Consider the following 20,754-nt stretch of genomic DNA (forward strand, 5'->3'; position numbering starts at 1 on the left):
TCTCAGAAATGTACACAAGTGTTCCTATCCAGGAATTCAGAATTAAAAACTAAAAACAAAACTATTGACTTTACCAATTCTTGCATGCAGTTGAGTAGAATTCTCCAGAAGAATAATGTCGGCCGTTGGCAGTGCAGGGGCAGCTGGTGTCTGCGATACACATGTTGCTTACAATGTCATCAAAAATCGTTCCTGTGGGCAAACAGAAGTCAATGGGTTAACAGGAAACATTGGTGGGGAAAGAGAAAGGTCGAAGAATAGTAATGGTAGAAATTAACCAGGTTACTAACCGTAGTGACCACCTTACACCTAGTCCATAGTCCCCTTTCCTCCATACTTATGGGAAATCTCTCCGTCCTGTGGGACGGGACCAGAGCACTTTGTAAAAAGCATCCATAAATGTTTTTCAAAAATGTGTCCTTCCCCTCTTACTTGTGCGGGGCCCGGCATGCAGCCGTAACCCCGCCCACCTTGGCTCTGCCCCGCGCATCGCCCATCAGTCCTTTTCTATCACCAGGTCAAAGACCTATTAGCAATAACAGAGGAACCTTATTAGAGGAGACGGTGGGCGGGCGTATGGAGGAAAGGGGACTATGGACTAGGAGTAAGGTGGTCACTACGATGAGTAACCTGGTTATACTCCTACGTCCCGTCCACTTTCCTCCATACTTATGGGAGATTCCCAAGCACTCCTAACAGGAACTACGGGTGGATGGAAATACCCCTTACTGAAAAAGGTTCTCCAGCACAGCCTGACCAAACTGAGCATCAGCTCTTGAGCTCATGTCAAGACAATAATGCTTACAAAAAGCAGATGGAGAGGTCCAAGTAGCTGCCCTAGCAATGGACTCCCAGGGGACATATTTCTGAAAAGCAACCGCGGCTGCTTTGCCCCGCACCAGGTGTGCATGAATACCTTTAGGAGGTTTCAGCCCTTGGAAGGTGAAAGACTCCGTAATGCAGGCGGCGATCCACCAGGAAATAGTCACCTTAGATGTCTGCTTACCCTGTGGGTTACCAAAAGTCACAAATAGTTGAGAAGAACTCCTAAGCTTGGATGTTCTGTCCAGATAGAACTTAAGAGCCCTTCTGACATCGAGACAGTGCAGAACCCTTTCTGCCTCTGAGGTAGGGTTCGGAAAAAAGACCAGAAGGGAGATCGACTGCTTCAGATGGAATTCAGTTACCACCTTCAGCAGGAAAGCAGGATTCATCCGTAGGACTACCATATCCTTGTGAAAAACCAAGAAGGGATGCTCCACCGACAAGGCCTGGAGCTCACTCACCCGCCTTGCTGACGTAACGGTGACCAAAAAGGACACTTTCCAGGATAGGTACTTGAGGTCCACCGTGGCCATGGGTTCAAAAGGCTTATGGCACAACGTTGTGAGGACATTTAGATCCCACGGCAGGTGCGGAGTACGAACTGGAGGGTAGAGGCGTGTCAAGCCTGCAAAATGCCTATTAACCACTGGATTACACAGAGAGTAAGAACATTGGTCCATAGAAAGATAGGCAGAGACCGCTGAAAGGTAAGTTCTGCATGACAGAACGTGAACACCCGACTCTGCTAGGAAGGATACGAAGGACAGCACCGTGTCAATCGTAGCCTCCCTTGGGTCCAGCCACTTTCCCAAACACCAATGACAGAACCTGTGCCCATTTACTTCTGTATTGGGATCTAGCCGAGGGTTTCCTAGCAGCCTGGATAATACGCATGTTATCCGCAGTCAAGTTAAGATGTTCTAAAGACTTGAACTCAGGCACTATGCCGCCAAGCTGAGCGATTGTGGGGAGGGGTGCCACAGCTGCTGTTCCCCTTGATGAAGATGATCGGGGGTTACTGGTAACCTGATCAGCGGACACATCGACAGGTGTTGAAGTTCTGAGAACCAAAACCTGGCCAGCCACCACTGCGCTATGAGTAGAAGGGAACAGTTCACTGAGTTCTTCAGCTTCCAAATTGTCCGATGGACTAGAGGCAGAGGCGGGAAGGCGTAAGCTCTCATGTTGTGCCATGGAATCTCGAGAGCATCCCCCAGAGAGGAGGCTCCCAGCCCCCCTCTGGAGGCATACTGAGGAAGCTCCGGTGTGCCCTAACGCAAGAAAATCCATGACAGGACCTCTGCCTTCAACTCCCACTCGTAGCTGACTATTGTCCGTCGGCTGAGGGCAACCGCTGTGACATTCAGCTGGCCCGGGATGTGCATTGCAAGCAGCCCAACACCATGAAGCATGGCCCACTCCCAAATCTGGATGGACAGGACCACAAGAGGGGGAGACTTGGTTCCCCCTTGTTTGTTGATATAATACATCGACACCACATTGTCCGTGTGTATGCGGACCACCTTGTTGCCAATGATCGGTCAGAACGCCTTGAGCTCTAGGAAGATCGCCAGAAGCTCTAGATGATTTATGTGGAGGAGCTTGTCCTGAGGCGACCAGAGATCCGAGACCTGAAGAAGATCTAACGTTGCACCCCACCCCAGCGGGGAGGAGTCCGTTGTGATCGTCACCGTAGGGGCAGGGTCCTGAAATCCCACACCCACCGACAGGTTGCTGAGAGATGACCACCATTCCAGGTCCACTCTCATGGAAGCCGGAATCATTATCAGCTTGGAATCCGGGTCCACAGCCTGCCACCAAGAACTCTGAAGAGCCATTTGGGTCCACCTCATCTTGAGACGAGCAAGAGGAAGAGCCAATACGCACAAGGCCATGAGGCCCAGAAGCCTCTGGAACCACCAGGCCGACATGCTCTCCGACTGTGCAAACATCTGACATGTGGCTAACAGATCCTCCATCCTGTTCCCGGTCAGGCACTCTCTGCAGTCGATCGTGTTCCAGCAAAAACCCAGGAAAACCAAGTCCTGCAAGACCGTTATGGAAGATTTCCGCCAGTTCACCGACAGCCCAAGATGGAACAGGAGCTTAAGGAGAGACTGAAGATTGCCTGCTGCTTTCAACGGACAAGGGCTGCGTAAGAGCCAGTCGTCCAAATACGGATACACATGGATACCCTGCAGACGAAGACAGGCCGCAATCACCGACATCATCTTCGTGAAGACACGCGGCGCTGAGTTAAGGCCAAAAGGAAGCACTCGAAACTGGTAGTGCTCCTCTCCCAAAGAGAAACAGAGATATCTCCTGTGTGGATTCCAAATCAGAATATACATGTATGCATCCTGAAGATCCACCACACTGAGCCAATCGCCCATCTGCAAAGAGGACTGTATCTGGCTGGACATGATCATCTTGAATTTCTCTTGGGGTAGGAAAAGATTGAACTGTGAAAAGTCTAGGATGGTGCACAGGCCATCCTGGTTGGGTTTGGGCACCATAAACAGTCGGGAGTAGAAGCCCCCCCCTCGCTCCCCGAGGGAAACAGTTCCACAGCTCTGAGGTCCAGAAGTTTCTGAACCTCGGCTTTGAGGGAGGGCAAGCCCGACAGCTGAAAAGGAGGGTTGAGGGGTGGGTACGGGGTAGGGGTAAGCGGAAGCCCGCCCGAGCGACTGACAAAACCCATCTGTCTTCGGTGATGGTCTGCCACGCCTCCCAATAAGACGCAATGCGTCCTCCCACCGGGGTCTCGTGCGAGCGCGGAGAACCCTCATTTAGTAGGTTTTTCGCTGGTGTTACCACCTGAACCTGAGGAGGAGGCTGAGGAGCGGGAGAAAAACCGCGTCAGTTGTTGCCTACGGCGGTAATTCCCCAAAGGGGTATCCACTCTGCGAGATTTCCAGTCAAGGAAGCTCCTAAAGCCAGAGGAGGATCAGCCTTGGGACAACGGTCTCTGGTTTTTGAAAGGGGTCTTAACAAGGACCGACAAGGGCTTAGCTGTCTGAGTGCTATCCTTCGTCCTGGTGAGCTCTACATCTGTTGTAGAATGAAAGAGATCCTTACCATCGAACGGAAGGTCCAAAACCTTGTCATGCACTTCTTTTGAAAATTTAGTGGCATGCAGCCACGCCTGCCCTGAGGTATCAACCCCTAGTATAAGGCCCCGAGCCGAGGTGTCTACGTGATGAGCCCAGCCTCCAGGAAATCCTGGGCCAAGACCCTGGTGTTGGATAATCCCCCCTTAAAGTCTTCCAGCTTCTCAACCGGGATGAACTCCTCAAACTCCGACAGACCTTTCCACATCCGCATATTAGCCCCCGCTAACACATGTTCGGCATTGGCCTGCCTTAGCTGCAAGGCCTAGTTGGTGAAGATTTTCCTCCCAAGGGAGTCAAGGAGCTTGTCCTCCTTTCCCAGAACCTGAGTAGCCGTTGTGGAAAAGGATGCTGCAGGCCTGGATTGTAAAGTGGCCGCAGCCACCACTGTGGAGGAAGGGGGCAGTCAAGACGACAGGGCCACCTCTTCCGAAGAATGCAGCCTGTATCTCGCGTCAATTTTCTTATTGACTAAAAGTCCAGAGTGTGGCTTTTCCCAGACTCTACGGACCTCGGCCAGAACATCCTTCTGCAAGAACAGGCCGGTACGCTCCAAAGGAGGCAGGGTGAACGCCCCAGAAAGCACACCCTTCTGTGGAGCAGGTCCCTCGGGCACCGGAACATCTAAAAAGCACATCATGTCCAGTACCCGGTCATGAAAAGCTCTAATAGAGGGGGCAGGTCCTCGTTGTCCTGATCGCCTTGCGCGCCATCCGACAGATCAGGATCCTGCTGAGCTGTGTCAGGCAATGCCTTGTCTACAGGAGTCAATGGAGGCAAAGGCGGAAGAGTCGGGGAAGGCACCGAAGGCAAGGGAGGTGCCGGCGGCACCGCCGGAGGAACGGGTGGCGCCAGAGGCTCGGGCGGACATATCTCCCTAAAAAGCCATTTGAAATACTCCCTCCGGGGACTGTTTTGGAACCGGAGGAGGCCTCTCATGAGGAGGATAATTCCAGGGACGTAATGGGGAAGGTTGCCACACCGAGCCATGTCCCGATGTATCCACAAAAATCAAAGGTGCCGACCCCACAGGCAAGGAAACATCGTGCGGAAGGGGCATCCGGGCGTTCCTCTCATAAACTGCCCGATAAGGATGCGTGCAAAGGACTCTATGTTCACCCAAGGAACCAAGCCCTACACCTGAGGCCGATGGCATAGTTGTAGGAGTAGCACCCAAAATGGCCGCCGCAGTCGAAACGGGGACGGGCGCCATTTTGTCATCGCCTGAGGGAACTGCGGCACGTGAGGAAGCGCGGCAGGGGTCCCCGTCGATGGATCAGGGGTCTTAACTTTAGCCTTAACATAAGGAACCTCGGCAGAGCTGGTACTATGAGGCCTGGAATGTTTCCGTAACATACAAACCGCCAAATTAGCCTTCCCAGGAAGGACCTAAGCACTGCCGGTAAAAGAAGAACTTTCCTTCTTTGCCCCCTCAACAGATCTGGTGTCGCCGCAAGAGCGGGAGCGGTGAGAAACAGCCTTCACCGGTAAGGCCTTATCCGGCCTCTCAGAAATGTTGGTAACTTTAGCCTCTGAAAGAGGGACCTCGGACCCACGTCCGGTGACAGCCTTATCCGGGCGGGCCTCGAATATTCGTTCGGTGACAGCAAGCCCCGCCAAAGCCTCGGGCACAACCCGGTCTTATTTTTGAGGGAAGTCGACAGAGAGGCCTCAGAGCGAGCTCCAGTATCCCACGATTCAATAGAACTGGGTCTACAAACAGCCCCCACATGAGGGGCCTCGGAGCATGCTCCAGTATCCACAGGCCCCTTGCGGAGACCCTCAGAGAAAACTCTGGTACAATTATTAGGCCCAACGGACACCTCAGGGCGGACCCCAGTGACAGAGCGATCCACGCTCCTCCTGGCCCGAGAGGAACCTGGGAAGGTATCCCCCGGCCGGGGTGCTCTGAAAAGTAAAGAACTTACCAGGCGTTTTTTCTTTTCGTCGATGAACGCCTGAAAATGTGAAGGAGGAGTTCGACAGAACACCTCTTCCCACCGCTCCAACCAACGCTGAAGTGCCCGGACCGAAAAGGAGTCGCAGTAAAAACAGGGGTCCCAATGGTGATCCAGACCCAAGCACTCTAAACAAAGAGGATGGGGATCTGCCCTCGTGAAGCGTCAGTGACACGATGAACAATCTGGAAAGTCTAGTTTGAACGACATAGACAGACTAGTACACGATAGCTAGCGAGAGCCAGAGAGAAAAAAGGGAAGAAAATCTTCTGAGGATGCAAGTGCGTCCAGTCCCTAACGAGCGGAGAAAAGTACTGATGGGCGATACGCGGGGCGGAGCCAAGGTGGGCGGGGTTACGGCCACGTGCCGGGCCCCGCACAAGAAAGAGAGGAAGGACACATTTTTGAAAAACATTTTTGGATGCTTTTTACAAAGTGCTCCGGTCCCATCCCACAGGACGGAGAGATGTCCCATAAGTATGGAGGAAAGGGGACGGGACGTAGGAGTAAAGTGCTTAGTTAATGAGAAGTGAACATTCTGTATCAAGTGGTCCTAACTGCTCAGGCAGGCCATGGAGGGACAAGTCACGAAAAGAGGATACAGGATGTTTTCCAGACCTATGGCAGGATGTTTGTGCGCACAGGTCGCAGCCTTGCGGTCGGCTATTAGATTACAGCCCTGACTAGAAAGATCCAGAAGGGATTGGAGGCCTGATTCATGTAATTTTTAGTGCTGTGTAAAGTGACTTTGCACTGATGCGAAGTGACCTTGCACTACCAACAAACACCCTGATTCACAGAGCGGTGCAAAGTTTATTTTTGCAGTGTAACGTCACTTTGCACCGGACAGCAGAGGGCAGATAATTTGCCTTTCTTTCAGGGGAGAAGAAAGGGCGCTCATTTGTAAGATTTGTTCATTATAAAGATTCAGAAATGCATGATCATAGGGGAAAATAACATTCTTTAGAAAATACAACACTGTTTTGCACTAACCAGTAGATTTTTGCAAGTCTACAGTGTATTTATTTTAGTTTGCAAAGTAGAAATGTTGCAGGTATTTGACACTTGCTTTTGGCAACTAAAGGGGTGGGGGGTTTCACGGAGTAAAAATAAAACCTGGAGAGCAGAAGTGTAAAAATGAAGACAGGAGGCTTATTTTTTTTAATTGTGTTTTTAAACCTGCCATCATGTACTCCAAACACTATAAAAGTGATTGTGGTTTACCTGCCAGGAACAACTCCTATGCTGTATAACAGTGAAAGGGCGGACATTATCTCATGTGCAGTGCCTTTACTGTTCGCTAGATGGCGCTCCATCAGAATACCAGACAGCCATGCATGTATGTGTGCAAGGATGCTGAAACATTTGCTCATTTTCAAGGTTGCACTTGGATCCACAGATGTCACTTCTCTTCTTTGGATGTAATTGATGGAAAGAGATAAAGATACACAGTCGGTTGTCAGACTTGGAAGCATGTGAAACAGGAATACGGGGGACCTTTATTGACCTTAATTAGTTCCAATGAGGTCCCTTAAGCCTATTTCAAATAATAATGTTTTTTTTATATTTCAAATGAACTGTTTTTAGCGGGTGCATGCATGCACTGTGTGTTTGTGTGTGTGTTTCTCATTTGCAGCCCCTTGACTGTCATCTATTTTTGCTACAATGTGTGTAGCTTTCAAAAGACATGAAGAGTACTGTACCAGGTGGACAGAAGCAGTTATCCGTGCACGGATCCTTGCACTGCTGGCTCCTCTTTGGGCTTGAGCAGGTGTCGGGGCAAGCGCTCCCACATTCCATGTACACTCTGTTGTCCGGGCAGCCTTTGACTATAAATCCAGAGAGGGAAAAACACAGGGAAGCATTTTGATTAATATACATACTAGGAAGATGCCACCACGGTTATGGCACTAATCCCATCCTCCCCCCAACATACCTCGCACCCTCCTGATTATATCAAAGGGTCCTCCTTTATTAGATTGGCTGCGGTCCCAGTGCCCCGTGCACACACTATCCCTAGAGGAGGTTTGGGTTGAGCAATTAACGCGTGCAAAGAACGCTAAGCCAGTCGGTCAACTTCTGGCAGCAAGTGGTGGTCAATACCCAGAGCATCAGTGCAGGAAATAAGATACATTTCCCTGGATCTAAAATTCTGCAGCGAATTAGATTCCTCACAGAAGGTTTGGGTCTATTTGATCTAAAACATTTGACCTACTCACTGCAGAGATCAGCTGTTCCCAGGGACATTCTGAGCTCATATGATATATGATGCAGTTTGCCTTTGTTTACTCTGCTTTGTATTTAAGTACATTGGCGTGATGTGATATTAGTGGTTGGTGGGTGACGTAACAGCAGTGAGTGGGTGGGTAATTGGGCTGACTATGGTCTGTGGCATGTGAGATGTCTATGTTGGGTGATTAGAACTTGGAGGGGGAAAAAGTTGTGTGCTGTTTGAAACAATAACTGCAAGCAGGTGATTTCATTGTGCATGTTCATTCATTTAGTTCTCTCCATTTTCATAGTTCTGTTTAAAACCAATACTCTGTAGCCCAATACTCTGTAGACTGTCGATTGCAAGCATTTATTCAGGATGGGTAAAATAAAGCTATATCCATACTCATTTTTCTTAACATGCTACTGTAACAAAGTATGTATTGTCAGGATGATGTATTACATGATTTTTTTTATTACATAGTTTATAGTGCAAACCTAGCTTGAGAGCTACACAGTGCTTTACAGCATGTGAAGGTCAGCGTTGGGGATGATGTTTTGTAATATTAGTGCAATACTGTTGGTAGAAGGGCAGAAACATGTGTATTAAGTCATGCGGGAGGTATTGATGGAAGAGCCATGCTTTTTAGTGTTTTATAGGATTAGGGGATGGTGGGGCTTGACAACCTGCAGTGGGATAGAGTTCTAGAGGGTCAAGTAGTGGCAGGAGAAGGACTGTTTGTTGGGCTTCCCTTTACAGGGTAGCTTTGACTCCAACATTTTGATGGATTTGCTGAGGGAGGCACAAGACTATCCAGAGGTGTGGAGTTCAGCCGCCAGGTACGTTGGTGTGCTGCTCAAGACTGCTTTATAGATGATCCAAGACTTTTCTAATAGAATTCTGGCAGGCACTGGGGAGCCAGTGAAGCTCACACAGGGAGAGAGAGATGTGGTGACTTTGCTGGTGCCGGTAATGAGATGGCTGGCGGTGTAATGGACTGCCTTAAGCGGGGCCAGGTCTGCAGCTCAGAGCCTGGTTAAGAGATCATTTCCCCACTGCATGAATGACCCTTTTCCTTTAGTAGAGACCAATAAACAAAGGGCTTGCTAGATGCCATTGATCTGGCACTGCTGAGGGTGGAAGATGACTTGAGGATCTGGTTGCTGAATAGCTAGATCGCAAAAAGGCTGAAATTACAAGGCTAGATGCATTCAGTTTGCATGTGAGTCCACACTTCCTGGGTCCCATAAAATAAGCAGCTACACCAAACTGGCCAGCTATGAGTGAATGGGTAAATAACTGCGTGTGTTGTAACACACCAAATGCAAGGACCTCTGGATCATGGCACAGTGGCACCAGGCACCAAATTACGATATGCGGACAGTATCACACATTAGTACCCGGCACGCGCGGCTGAACAGGAATACTGTGTGGTGATTGGCTCATTTGCGAGCCATACCACACAGAATTCCCATCCACGCTGTGCGTGCCGGCTACACTGTTCCCGGCGAGGGGCATGGCAGCCCCTCAGCCAATGAGGAGGCTCGAAACGGGGCAATCCCCGCTCCGAGCCTCCTCATGGCTGGAGGCTTCCTTCGTCCCCCCGGGGACTCAGGTAAGATTTTTTTTTTCCCAAGCCTTTCCTCCCTCCTCCCTCCCCAACCCACTTACCTTCTATCCCACGGTCTCCGGCAGGGGACGATAGAAACCCGTCTGGAGGCTTCCATCGTCCCCCACCCCGGAGACCGCGGTACGTTTTTTATTTTTCTTCCTCCCCATCCCCTCCCTTCCGCCCTCCCGACCCCACTTACCTTCTTTTTCCTTCTGGTCTTGGAAGCAAACGCGCTGGGAACACTTCTGTTCCCAGCACGTCCGCTCCCGATGGCCTCCATGGAAAGGGAAAACAGACTACATTTTCCCTTTCCATGGCGGCGGGCATTTTTTTGCCGGTTTTTTTTCTGTTCCTTAAAAAAATGCCATTAGCACCCCGATCCAATGGGCCGCGGTACTAATGGCAATAAGACCCTCGGCGGCGGCTCAAAACCGCCGCAGGTAATGTATAACTACAGCCCTGGGCATTATCTGGGGCGGTATTGGCCCGCCGCCTCGGGTCTTATTGCCACACTGACATGTCTGAAACAGCACATACGTTCGGAGCCCACATTCGCCTTGAATGAAATAAATGTGCTTTCTTCCTTGCCAGGTTCCTAGCCGCCCCTTCCTAACTTCTTCCATGCACTGATTTGATATCATTTATTAAGGAACACTGTTTAGGGTCAAGTCAAAATGAATACCCAAAAAGGGGAAATCGAATTATTAATTTAAAACACATTCTTTCAAATGTTTATAAACCCCATGCATGCACATCCACACACATTTCTTATCGTACACATTTCAAAGTAATGTGCTTGATTAGCAGACAGCTGTCGAAAGCATATACCTCAGTTCTTGCAGTAATGTCTAACAGTAGAGGAGTGCTGATGGGATATTTCTGAAAGAGTTGAGAACTGCTTGATCACACCATAGAATCTGCTGGGGTTCGGTCATCCATGGATGCCTTCTGTAGACCATTTGCTATAGGTTGCATTATTCCTTTGTATGTGGAAAGCACGTTCCTTTAACAACAATTCTTACAAAAGCAAGAGGGCAATAAACATGCTTGTGACATGCCGTCTTTATTAAGGCAGTGTGTATGATATTGTGCACGATTTTCTGGGTGACATATTTCCTTGAGTACCTATGTTGTCCAATAGCAAACGTCCTTGGATAATGCGGGAGATGTTGACCCCCTAGAAGCAAGCAATTAAATATTGTATTTTTGAAAATGCAATATTTAAAGCTCACTTTGTACAGTCAGACAGTCATAACGATCTGCCACATTGTATACTCTCTCCAATTTTTTAAAAGTTGCAAAATAGGATCACTATATGGAGTTGGCGAAATAATTTGGCCTATCCCTAGTGTAGACTGCTCTGAATAGTGGCTGCTAGGGCTGTGTGAATTTGGAGATTTTGATTTTACCATTTTCGTGAAATTGTATACTAATTAACCCAGTGTCATGATATTGCACATTTTAGAAGATTCAAAATAATGGAGCATCCGTGATATGAAATTCAGAACAAAGATTCTGAAAATTATACGAATACCGTTGCAGTGTGTATGAAAACACGATCCATTGAAATGTATTTCAACATGTCTTTTCAAGATAAAAACTATTTTTAAAATATTTATATATTTTTAAATGAAGGTGGAAACAAAAGTCATACAAAACCTGTTTAAAATGACAATGTGCAAAAGGGAAGTATGATGATTATATATTACAAAATAGAAACATTTAAACTGTTTTAAGAAATAAAAATATAAACTATTTTTAAAAAAATGGTTCAGATATGCATAGAGGATGTATAAACCCACACTATTTAAAGTGAGTGTATATGCTGAGTAAGTGCGGAAAAAATGTGTCCAACCCCGAATAATCTGAATTGTCTCTGTGTTTGCACGATTCAGGTTTTGGACAAAAGTTTGAGATAGTCGGATAACAAATTCTGGTTAAGTTTATAAAAATTAATGCTGATGAAATGTTGCTTTAAACATTGGGTTAAAAGGGTCAAACATTTCCTGCCACCACATTTTCAAAGCAAACATGTATCAAGTTAATGGCTTAGTTCCGAAATTCTAAATGTTTCTTGCCATGGTTGCTCAAAGAAAGCAAAGTGTCTAAATGACTAATGGTTTACACCTGGCTGTGGCATTAATACAGAAGCCAAAATAACTGTGTTTGCAGTGGCTGCAATAAAAATGATAATCTTTTTTGAAAAATCTCTGCCAGATTTGTGCCGATTCGGGATGCAAATAAAATCAGTGGGAACCCCCAAACCGACCTAAATCTCAATAGGAGATTTAGGGAACCTACTGATCACTTTTGAGAAAATTCACCCTTGCTTAAGGCCTGATTCATGGGAAAGTGTGCATATATCCCACAAAGCCTGCGTGCTGAGAACGAAAGTTATTCTGCACGCTCAGCATTTTCATGCAATTATCCTCGCGAAGTAAGCCTATAGGCAAGTCGTGACCAGTACGCCCCAGACATGCCCCCGACATAGCCCCTGCAGAGCGGATACATCACCCATTACCTACCTGTGCGCAGTCCTCGGGCGTGAACTCATGCACCCCTGTAATCCTGCGTGGGGTCCCCCGTAACCAAGCCAGCACCCCGGAGACACTGTGTAGACTCCCTTGAAACTATTCCCAGAACCCCCATCAACATGTGCAACATAATAGTTAACATTTCCAGTTAAGTATGTGCGCAAAGCTCTGTAAACCGTCCCTGCACCCTGCTACATTGCTTACGTGCACCCCTAACTTCTATCAGAAGACAGATTGCATGCAAGCACCCCTAAATCCAATACGCAAACTTACCTCTGCACCGTGATTACTATGCACAAGTGTCTGTACGCCTGCCTTTGGGTGGCGGTTACATCGGGAGCTTTGCGTGGTCATTTGTCTGACGTGAGGTTGCACGGTTAGATGCATGAATACCTGTGCAGTTGTGGGCGTGTGATTGCCTCCTATTGTGGGCGTGTTTCGCCCCCTATTCCGTTCTATGCGCAGACCACGCCCATGCTCTGTGAGGTGTCTCGCACAAGGCACTCGGCCCCTCGCAGAGACATGCCGAGCTTGTGCATAGTCCCAACAGAGTACAAAAAAGTCTTGCGCAGTCAATTCCACGAATCGACAAACGGGATTGCGCATGTGGGTTGATGCTTGAAATCCCTATTTTTCATGGCATTTATTCCATGAATCGGCCCCTAAAGTTTGAGCACAAGTATGTATTTAGATTATGGAAATGTATTTTATTTTCCTGTACAGATATGTTTTTCCATTTAAACATTTGATGGCCACTTGTTGCAAGAAAGAGCACCTAGTATTTTGACTTTACGTCCATTGTTTTGCCGTACTTACTCATGTGTCATTTTCATTATTATTTTGCGTATCTAAGCAACTACATGTAATGTGAATGGTAAACCATGAAAGAAACGAAGGTGTGTACAATAGTAAGCTGTGAATTCTAACTAATGGGAGAGCGTACCGGCTGGCCAGGAATCCGGTGGCGAGGAACACGAGCGTGCAAGTCAGAGATACTCACAGCAGAAGTCAGGCTTCCTCCAGTTCCCGGGACGTCCTCCAGCGCGGATGCACTGTTTCGAGTACTGGGCCAGAGCACTGCAGCCGCAATTTGAAGTGGGATCGGATGCGTTTTCGCAGGAGCACAGGTCTGTGGCGCAGCTGGGCAGATAGTCATCAATAGGCACCGACTCTGCACAGTTTCCAAAACCCTGGAGGTGTTTGCTGCACTGGATCCTCTGCACGGGTGTAAAAGCACAGGGTCAGCATCCCACTCTTGCACCATTTGAGAGATGCCACAGGTCACGCAGCAACCCGCTGGACTGTAGCGTGCAGATGGAGAAAGCGCCCCCTTGCTTCAAGCATATCAATTAATTGATGCATTAAATCAACTGCCATTGCTTTCTACGTTTTCATTTTGCAAATTTAATTATTTGTATCATCACTAATGTAATGTGCACAGTTTCCAGACATAGTTATTTGGCCAGACTCTAACTACTGCCATTGCCCATTGAGTCATGAAAACGCCTAATAAATACATTTAGAAAAAAAACACAAATGACAGAGTATAAGGTGTGGAGCAATTAGGCATGGTACAACAGTGAGACCATTTTAAACCGTTTCTTCTGAATATACAGGCCTTGACTCCTGTCAACTCTAGCATCTTAGTAAAGGCAGTGTTTCTTGACATTTATCATCAGGAAATCAATTCATTCATTTCAACCATTCCCGCTCCACCCATCATCTGATCTTCTTCCTTTTCCCAGCGTAGAGGCCTTCTAAGGGGCGATGTGCCATATTAAACATAATGCGATTATGTTAATAATCATCAGTACCATATAACCTGCTCACACGCGCAGGATTATTCTCAAGGACCTACAATGTAAGCCACTCCTCCCAATTGCCAGCACAGCTGCTGAACTTGATGTCAATAGGCGTTCCCCGGATTCACTTTAAATTGTACAGCTCCTGCAACCTATCAAAGGTATAGTTTCAACGCATCCGTCAGGTTACACTGTCCATGGCACTGGAAAAGCTTCTTGGCGCTTTAGCAACAGTTAATAGATGACCCAACTTTTTTTTATACAGTTTGAAATAGAACAAAGTCTGCAAAGTAAACTGCGTTCTAAAGGTCACATGGAGGGTCACTGGTTTGCAGTGGTTCAGAGGATGGCACCACTTCTCAAGTCTAGTTTAGGGTTGCATGGCAGTGAGCCACGCGTCTCAAGAGGGCTGTCAAGGAGCTTACCATAATGTGATGCCTGCTGCCCTCTGCCCATGGCACTGACTTGTGCAACTGTGTGAGTGGCTGTGGTATGTGAACAATCAAACTGCCTATGAATGTGCAATGAGAATGTCCGTCCTTCTCCCGGGCCACCTACCTGATCAATGCACTTATCTTCATTGTTCCCACTGGCAGCAGGGACATCCGCACACGACACCCCAGGCGGGTTCTCTTTTTGACGATTTCCAAACTGCCTTGAGTTTAGTTGCACACCTGAAAAGAAATAGCAAGCATTAGGCAATCACATCTTCCAGGCGGTGCATTGTCCTTTCATGGGGCTTTTAGAGTTGCACCCCATTACTGCCTTGTTTGAATGTTGAGCGGTCTGTATCGGGGCCATATATCAACGCTTTGTGTACGCTAAGGTGAACTCCTAGACTTGCGCAGGCTACACGGACGTGGATTCCTTTAAAACGAGCATTGTGAGTGGCAGACTGAAACGTGTAGCCATTGCAGGCTCAGAGTGTGGAGGGTGGACCCTGATGAATTTCTGAAAGCCATTGCTTCCCAAAGGGAACTATTTGCATCAGAGTCGGCTCCAATCCTAAATTTTGTAAACTGGCATCCTGGCAGTTTGAGACCTGTGCACGGTCACACATGGGCTGAGGACAAAGCTGTAGACTTTCACCTGGTAATAACCTTTGGGCTCTCACCTTGCATCTTGAAGTCATCGTCTTTGTTGTCGTTGTAGTTGGAGCACATGCCGCAAGTTTGACCTTTGTACTTATCTTCTACCTCCACCTGAGCAGACAGACAACATGGTTATTGGTAGTCAGGGCAGGATCTCAGATGGATGCTCTGTCTCGGTCGTGTTCAGGTGCCCTTAGGTGACCGAGGTCACTCAGCAGACCATCAAATCTAGGAATGGCTATCCATGTAATCAAATGTGGTGCCATAGCAAGTGTGCATTTTTAAGTGCTGATTACTTATTTTCAATAGACACTTTAACATATCAAAAAAGTATCTGTGTTCAAAAATGTCAATCATTTTATGAGTCATGATTATTCAAACATCCACACTTACTCAAACGATGCCCATGCTCACAGAAATGTGTGCAATTAGGAACACATTTGATTGACCCTTAGTTAAACCCATCAAACCTTCCTTTTTCTAAAACATGAAATTGGATCAACAGTACCAATGTATTACAGTTTCTCCAGGCGAGGGAATTATATGATTAAATGAACGCTACTTCCCCTGCCTGGAGTAATACGTTTTTTTAAACAAGGATGGGCGTCATTGTCTATTAAACCCTTGGAGTGTACAAGCATTAATTGCAGTTGTGGATAATTTGGTAATTGCTATTAACTGCATGTAATGAATTGGATAGAGTTTATTAATTTTTATGAAATGTTTGTAATAAACCAATCCATAATAAAAATTAAAAGAAAAGAAAAATTTAAAAAACTGAAATGCAGTTGTTGGATTTGTGTTGCTCATTGGGAAATTCATCTACCCTCGATATCTCCTGAGATACGCTCAGGGGAGTTGCTAGGTCTGAAAAGACCCGGGGCTAAGCTGATGTCGGAACTGTTGGTACTGGGACTAGCTAGTCTTTTGGCTGTAGCTCCTGAGATTCTATCAGGGCTTAAAGATCAGGGGCTAAAGCCCCGTTAGCCCCCCCCTAGCAACACCCCTGGATACGCTAATGTGTTTTTCTCCATTCTATTGATTTGAGCTTTGAATTTCAGGCCCTGATGAATGTTCAGCATTTTCTGACTAAAGAACAGAAACATGATATGTTATGTTGGGCATTTATGCATACAATAGAGTTTGCATGTATGTAAATTGTGCTGAGCTATTCACAATGTAAACTACTAGGATGCATCGTAGCAGGAGCACTTTGAAGTTGAGAAGTTGTACATAGAATATTTATTTAAATTTTATTTATTTATTTCTTGTAACGCACATCACACATAGCGGCCTCAGTGCACACCATATTATAGTGTATGGCAGGGGTCTGCAACCGGTAGATCTCCAGATGATTTGGACTACATCTCCCATCAGACCATGATGGCAATGGAAGATAGCGCAGGGGCAACATGCTGGTCTTGGAAGCAACACTATGCAGAGCAACAGGGGTTTGAATCCCGGATTCGCGCTTAGAAACCAAATTCAGGTATTAAGCGTTTTATAAAATAAATAAATGGTCTTAGGTGACAAGTAATGGGCGTTGTAGTCCAAAACATCTTAGGAGGAACTAGTTGTTCACCCGTAGTATATGGCAAATAGTGGAAACCAGGTTACACAAACATAATTAGAATGGTTGGAAAATGTGACATGGCGAGGATCTTGTGTAGTTGGTGATTACATATTAGATCACACATAATCACATAATTACAGTATAGCCCATGGGAAAATATCTTTCCTAGAATCGCACAAGAATTTGCTCATATGCTAAAGCTGGGAACAGAACGTAAGTTTTGCATTTGTCAGGTTAACAATTAAGCTACTATGCTACATCAAACCCTTTGTCATTTCTGTTTGAATAAACTAAATTAAAAAGTCATGAGATGGGCCTTCTAAGGCAAACTCTCCCAACAGAATGATGTTGCATTTGCCCATGTGAAAATGCCTATATTGGCACCATGTGCATTCCAATTAGCACTGATGCAAATACTGGATCTGAACAGTTGTAATGTAATGACACCCTAGGTAGTCCTTGTACAATAAGGTATTTTCTCTAAAACGCATTTTTTTATCATATTGTACACACGGTGTAAACATGGGTTTCTTTCAGTGGCTGCAGTGAAAGGTAAAGAGAATTGTGTAAAACATGTATACACATCAATAGAGAACCTTTGGTGAAGGACTGTATCCCACCATACGGATGTAATGTACTTCCACAAAATTGTATCCTCAACCACCATATAGATCACACCAAAATAGTCATTCCCAAATATACACACACACAAACGCACAATGCTTGTTAAAGAGTGCTGGATGCAAATGAAGCAGGGCTGGTGGAGCTCCACCAGTCTTGCACCTGGGTCTTACCATCAGTGTGTCACCATAGTCATAATGTACAGACACGCCAATCTTAGTGGATATTTCCAGGTACGCGCAGCCTTCTTCAATTAACACGCCTTTTCGTTTCATTGGTGAATTGAACCTAAGAGAAGATATGCATATTGTCAGCAAGAATGGCACAAAGGTACCGACCATGAGAGTGGCTCAAGTCATGAAAAAAGATGATCAGTGTAAAAGAGATAAGAAAAGAGCACAATCAAAGGAAAGACCTTAAGCGAGAATGCAATGGAATCGGAGAAAGACAAGAAGAGTAACGCAACTAGAGAGAACAGTATCTAGACAGAAATAGAGAAGGGATTGGTGTAATGAGAGAAGTATGCTGCGGAGGACAAAGTGTAGCACAGTGAACATTCTAGAAATTACAGAAAAGATCAAGTTACAGAGCTTCTCTGACAGCATGAACCTTTGAATTTCACTGAGGTTGTAAACCCTTGTGTTTTACAAGGACATGAAACTCTTTGATATCACTGGGAGTGTGAATCTCTGTGTTCCACTAGTAGCACGAAGTTTTGGGTTTCACTGGGCGTGTGTAACCACGTGCTCCACTGGGAGGATGAGCTTCGGGCCTCACTGGACGTGTGTACCCTTTTGTTTATCTAGGAGCACAAGTCCCTGGATTTCAGTGAGATTGTAAATCCTTGTGATTGACATGGGCATGACACCCTGGGTTTCACTGAGAATGTGCCCTCCTGCGTTCCACTAGTTGCACCAGGTTTTGGTTTCACTGGGCGTGTGTAACCATGTGTTCCACTGGCAGGATGAACTTTGGGTATCACTGGAAGTGTGTACCCTTGTGTTTATCTAGGGGCACGAGTCCCTGGATGTCACTGAGACTGTAAATCTGTGTGCTGCATATGGGCATGACACCCCAGGGTTCACTGAGAATGTGACCCCTGTGTTGCACTGGGATCACGAGCACTTGGGTTACACTGGGAATCTGAGTCCATGGGTTACAGTGAGTGTTGCTCTGAAAATTCGAATCACAGCGTTTGACTGGGAATTCCTCTCAGGGTGTGGACCCTTGATTTCAATGGAGATAGTGTGCACCAATGTGTATTCATGTGAGAACGACTCCCTGAGCAACAGTGTACGTTTCTCTCTGAGCATGAGCACTCTGGAGGGCGTGAACCGTGGGTTCACTACGCATCAGCCACAGGATTTCACTGAGAGCATGCATGCCAACCTGCCCAAATCCACTGCAGAGAAACGAATTCAATCCTGTTGTGGGGGCATCCACTCCTAATTGTATAATAGGAAAATCAGGTTTACAAATTCCAGAGTGCAAAAAAAGCAAATCCAAGCAGTTTCTAAACGAAATATGACATGCCGGCCTGTATGCAGGGGGCTTCTCTAAAAGGTATACGCCTTTACCTAACACTAAGAGTGTCTCTCTGAGGATGAATGTGTCAACACTGTGGGAAGCAGCTGTGGGTGGTGGCAGCCACGGTGGGGGAACTGCCAGCCCGCAGGGTCACAAGCGTGCTAGAAAGGATTTGGGCCCAGGCACTTATTTTCTTACAAATTAAGCACTGTTTAAATGGTGAATTGTCTCAAAAGATGTTTGCTATCTCTTAATGTGCTCTACGGTGCCAAAGAACCAGCATCCACTCTACAGCACCTCTCCATGTTCCCTCTTTTTCCCCCGGCCTCCTAAATTCTCATGAGTCAGCCTCAGCGCTTGCCATAAAGGATGAAGCCATTGATGCATAGAACGTTCTGAGTGGTGGAGCAGCAGATGCCGATCCATCCTCTTTCTCAGAGTGGAAACATGTCTACTGCTTGACCACGTCCGCTGCGCCCTTTGAAACTTCTATTTCCATGACACGTCTGATCCATGTCCATTCCCCTAAGTGACAATAAGTAATTAATACCATTATCTCACCCCTTTTACCGTCCAATCCCCCCAACTCCCAGCAACACTTGCCCTAGTTTGGAATCAAAGAGTGTGTGTGAGTACAAACTCAGGCTGTCGGAGGCCCAAAGACGCCCTTCTTTATCTTCAAATGGCAAGATGTCATGGGAAACTACCACGGCCCATTCCTCTGGCCCCAGCAAGGTCATTCAACCAAAACCCGAAAAATGGCCGGCATCTGCTTGAGGGCTTAATTGAGAAATGGCGGCCTCTGTGCTTTTCAACATGAGGCACTTCCATGGCTCCAAGTGTCCAGCCGCCACATCCCCCCTAGTGCTGGAGAGAAAGGGCCTGATTCGTGCAATGGTTATCACGGTGCAAAGTGACTTTTCTCCACAAAAATACACATTGCACCGCTCTGGGAATTAGGCCCAGTTCAACGTGGTTGTTGGCAGTGGAAAGTCACTTTGCACCACACTACGTGCATGGCCCCACCACCAACCAGTGAGGGGCTCGTGCTCCTATCATTAAGGAGAGAAGGATCCCTGCTAGCAGTCTGATCTTCAAAAGCCGTGGTTGAACCCTGCCAGCATCCCGATCTTCAGAAGCCGTGGTTGAACCCTGCCACCAGTCTGATCTGCAGAAGCTGTGGTTGAACTCTGCTAGAAGTCTGATCTGCGGAAGCCGTGGTCTGTGCATCTTCATGCGCTTCCTCACCAGGGGCAGTCAGGTGAAGCCTTGTTTGCAGAAGGTGATCCTTTTTCATTGCCCTTTTCGTTTGTGTATGTATTTATTGGGCAGATAAACATGTCTGTACTAATATCCCAAAACCTTCCAGTGGATTTCCTGATAAAAAAATAAAAACATGTCTGCATTCTTATCAATTTAATGACCGGTGACCCCACTAGCTTTTCGACTTTCTGTATTCTATGTTGGGTAGCAAGAGAAAGAGCAGAAACGTGTGGTGAGACAAGTGTGGCATGAGTTACATGTTACTTGCAAAATAGGCAGTTTTACATATGTAATTTCCTGGTGTTGTGATGGTGCTGCTGACACATGCCTCAAGCACCTCACAATGGGCATGCTCGTGTGAATGTTTTACAATTGTGCGTGCAAGCATCTTGTGTATTGATCTCCACCTGCCCCCTTTGACCGGTGGGATATACTGGTACAGGCACTTATCAATTAAACAAAAGCTGATGCTAATTTTCAAGCCTGAGTGTTCCCTCCAACAATGGAAGGTATTGCCTAGGAAGGAGGGAGGGGCGGGGGCTACTGCTGGCAGCAGTGACACAGATGTGTTAAATGTTGTCTTGGTGGTAGTGTGGATAATTTTCAGGCAGAAATATATTACACTC

The 20,754-nt window shown here is 46.8% G+C and overlaps 1 protein-coding gene across 10 annotated transcripts in view; it reads right to left on the minus strand.

The window, feature by feature from the left end:
• The window catches only part of LOC138503909 (mucin-5B-like), a 193,076-nt gene that overhangs the window by 164,569 nt on the left and 7,753 nt on the right, over positions 1–20,754 (minus strand). For all 10 annotated transcript variants that reach the window (XM_069624005.1, XM_069624006.1, XM_069624004.1 and 7 more), the window contains exons 3-8: positions 17,512–17,626; positions 15,168–15,255; positions 14,612–14,727; positions 13,252–13,468; positions 7,597–7,722; positions 75–192 (exon numbers count right to left, since the gene is read on the minus strand). In XM_069624005.1, the coding sequence (XP_069480106.1) occupies positions 75–192; positions 7,597–7,722; positions 13,252–13,468; positions 14,612–14,727; positions 15,168–15,255; positions 17,512–17,626 (780 nt within the window). The remainder of the gene's footprint in view (positions 1–74; positions 193–7,596; positions 7,723–13,251; positions 13,469–14,611; positions 14,728–15,167; positions 15,256–17,511; positions 17,627–20,754) is intronic.

The sequence above is a fragment of the Ambystoma mexicanum genome, chromosome 11 (assembly GCF_040938575.1).
Source record: "Ambystoma mexicanum isolate Mex_15411 chromosome 11, UKY_AmexF1_1, whole genome shotgun sequence".
NCBI lineage: Eukaryota > Metazoa > Chordata > Amphibia > Caudata > Ambystomatidae > Ambystoma > Ambystoma mexicanum.